Here is a 2,865-nt window from a genome sequence, read left to right as displayed (position 1 = left end):
TTGTTTGGTCGGTATGACTTAGACACGCATTGTTTGGTATGGTGGGACCCTGTCCCACCTTTATGTTAAGTATGTACTCTTAGAGGCTTATAGACAGATGTCATGTATACGAATGCTTGTATGACCTTGCCGACCTATGTTTTGAGTTTACAAATGATCATGTTGGCCTTATAGGCCCATATATTACATGTATAAGTTTTTATACCAGGTTGGGTCGTCCTACATTGAGTACTCTCCTATATTTATTCTACTTTGCCCATGACGGCCCGTTTGGTCCATTTGCCAATGAAAGTACAAAAAGAAAGATATATTATATTGGTACTCGGTTAAGTAAGGTACCGGGTACTCATTGCGGCCCATAGGTTTGGGTCATGGTAGCTCTGTATAAGCTCGATCCAAGCAAAGTCATTAAGGACGATCTCTTTCAGGGTTGCTACGCTGGGATTGAGGATGCCGATGACCTGAATGATGCGTCCACTACCTTTGAAGAGGCTCAACATCTCCTTTCCCGAGTAAGTACTTACCTTTAGTATTACAATTTTTTCTATCTTTTATTTCGACTGATATGTCTCCATTTCATGTATAGGTTGTCGTAAAGTTTAGAGCTGAGCTGAGCCAATGTGAGGCTGAGCTCAAGAATGTTTCAGGTGAAGAGAAGGCCCTGAGGCTCCTCTGTAGCCAGAAGGAAGAGGAGCTTAAGGATCTCCGAACCACATTGGCTAAAGCTCAAAAAAGCGAGTCCAAGCTAGATGAGCAGGTAACTTTGATTTTAACAGAGTACAGCCTTCTTGGCCCTACTTCGGAGACTAATACTTCAATATCTCAGTTACAACAAAAGCTAGATATGATTGGGCAGCTCCGGGGCGAGGTATATCAAGTTCGAGCTGATTGTCATCAGTGGAAGAAAAACATGGATCAACTTACTGCAGATAAGGAAACTATTGCGGCCCAACTGGCCTCGGCTGAAGCTCAGCTCCGAGGCTTTGAAGCAAAGGGTCTGGCTCAGGCTAGGAAAATCGAGGGGTTGGAGGCCGAGTTGGCTAAACCCTGGGCCGAAGCTGCACAGGCTATGGCTGAAGTTGTATATGCTAAGGCCAAAGCTGAGAAGACGAAGGCTACGACTGATAAATCTATTGCTATATACTCGAGGGAAGCCGCGACCATTCAAGCTGAGTTGAGGGAGGCCTCCGACTGGGGGAGACAGAGCAATGAATTGTCTAAGTGCCAAGCCCGGAGGGAGACTCTCGAAGAAATCCATGCCCGAGGTTCAACCTCGCCGGGGAGATAGCCGAAGCAAAGGCGCGCGAAACCGATGTTAGGTTTCTTGTCTCCTCTGATGACGATGATGTGGTGAATGGCTCCGAGGATGAGGAAGGTGAAGAAGATGTTCCCGAAGGAGAGGAGACTCCCGAAGATAGAGCCGCTCAAGATGTAGTTTCTAAAGACGACACTCCCGGGGGCGTGACCCCGAGGTTTTCTTTTTTGTGCAAGGGCCCTTTGTGGGCATTGTAAATATGTTTTGTAAATTTTCCTTATGAATATAAAGTATCTTTTTGCTCTATGCTCGATTTGTGTTGAATTTTATTTTGTCCCCATTTGTGGAAAATTCTGATGATTCAAATACTTAGCTTGAGTATCGGTTCAGACTCATAATAAACCCTTAGGTTTTATTGCTCAAGATCATACCCCTTAAGGTTTTAGATGATCCTCGAGCTAGCTTAAAATCAATTTGATGCGAGCTCGGAACAATGGGACCTTTGGGTCCGAGTTGAACGAGAACGAAGTCTCGGACTCCCATAAGCTTTTGGCCTTATATCTCTTTTAATCTGGCCCTTCGGCTCTTGCATATCGGCCTTTAGCTCTTTAAATTGGGCCGTTTCGGCCTCTAAAATGGATATATAATTTTCCCCTCATTTCGGCTAAAAGACTTAGTGAAATTTTAGTTATGCCTTAGCATGTATTTTTGTACCCGTTGGGTTTTCCGAAGGCGTATCGAAGCCTTTGGATTATTCGAGGGCTGATTTTATTGAAGCCCTTAGATTTTTCGGGGGCCGAATTTATCAAATCCTTTTATATTTTGCTTTTGCCGGGGGTAGCCTAACTTAACCGATTTTTCAATGTTTGAAGGCCTTTAATTTATAGCGAAAGTCGGATGTCTCCGAATCGCATAATTTTGGCTGTAGCCTTTGTGTGACCATAGTCTTTAGTATGGCCGTAGCCTTCGGGTTTGTCACTTGGACTTGTTTCCCGATAACTTTCTGAACTTGTTCGAAAAGTTAGACCCCGAGTATATTGGCCTTGGCCTTTGTTTTCGAGGGGGGTACCTCTTTAAGGTTTTGTGAACTTGAGTGTGTCTCTTGAGGTCTTATAAGTTTGAGTGTTCGATGGCTCGGTGTGTCGATTGTTGATGACATTCCCTAAGTATTCGGGTGCATTTAGGGTTTTGGCCCTTGGGCCGTTAAATGTGAAAATAGTAGACTTTTTTGAGACATAAAGTGTTTTGATATAAAAAGAACGCCTCTTCAAATAATTGGTACATTCTTTATATGTTTTTCCGCTGGGGGCTCGATTATTCTACATGGACACGGTTCATTTGACCGTTTGGCCCATTACAATATTCCCCTATCGAGGCCCTCCTTGGCATGAATCGCTTTTTTCGAGAATGCGTCTTCCTAGGGTGATGCCCCTAGTGTTCGAGGTTGATTAAAAAGAAGATTTGAATACTTGTTGAATATTCCTTAGGTAGCATATAGGTGTTGCCTCATTAAAAACTTTGCCGGTAAAACCCACTTGGGATAAAACCCGATCTAAGGGAAAAAGAGTGCAACACATGCTTTAAAACCCAAGGTCTTCGAGCAGAAAAGC

At 43.7% G+C, this 2,865-nt stretch overlaps 1 protein-coding gene across 1 annotated transcript; it reads left to right on the top strand.

Moving 5' to 3' along the window:
* The first annotated feature begins 371 nt into the window (after positions 1 to 371).
* LOC138889346 (uncharacterized) lies at positions 372 to 1,288 on the top strand. Its single transcript, XM_070172642.1, has 2 exons — positions 372 to 512; positions 587 to 1,288. Exons 1-2 carry the CDS (start codon positions 372 to 374, stop codon positions 1,286 to 1,288), a joined length of 843 nt encoding a protein of 280 aa, XP_070028743.1.
* Positions 1,289 to 2,865: the final 1,577 nt, after the last annotated feature.

This window comes from Nicotiana sylvestris, chromosome 4, assembly GCF_000393655.2.
Source record: "Nicotiana sylvestris chromosome 4, ASM39365v2, whole genome shotgun sequence".
NCBI classification, from domain to species: Eukaryota; Viridiplantae; Streptophyta; class Magnoliopsida; order Solanales; family Solanaceae; genus Nicotiana; species Nicotiana sylvestris.
This window is presented reverse-complemented; position numbering and strand designations above follow the sequence as displayed.

What these genes read in the sequence shown, in the direction of transcription:
- LOC138889346 (XM_070172642.1), top strand. Translation starts at nt 372, where the DNA reads ATGGTAGCTCTGTATAAGCTCGATCCAAGCAAAGTCATTAAGGACGAT. An exon ending in CTCAACATCTCCTTTCCCGA is followed by an intron (nt 513 to 586) that starts GTAAGTACTTAC and finishes TTTCATGTATAG; the next exon opens with GTTGTCGTAAAGTTTAGAGC.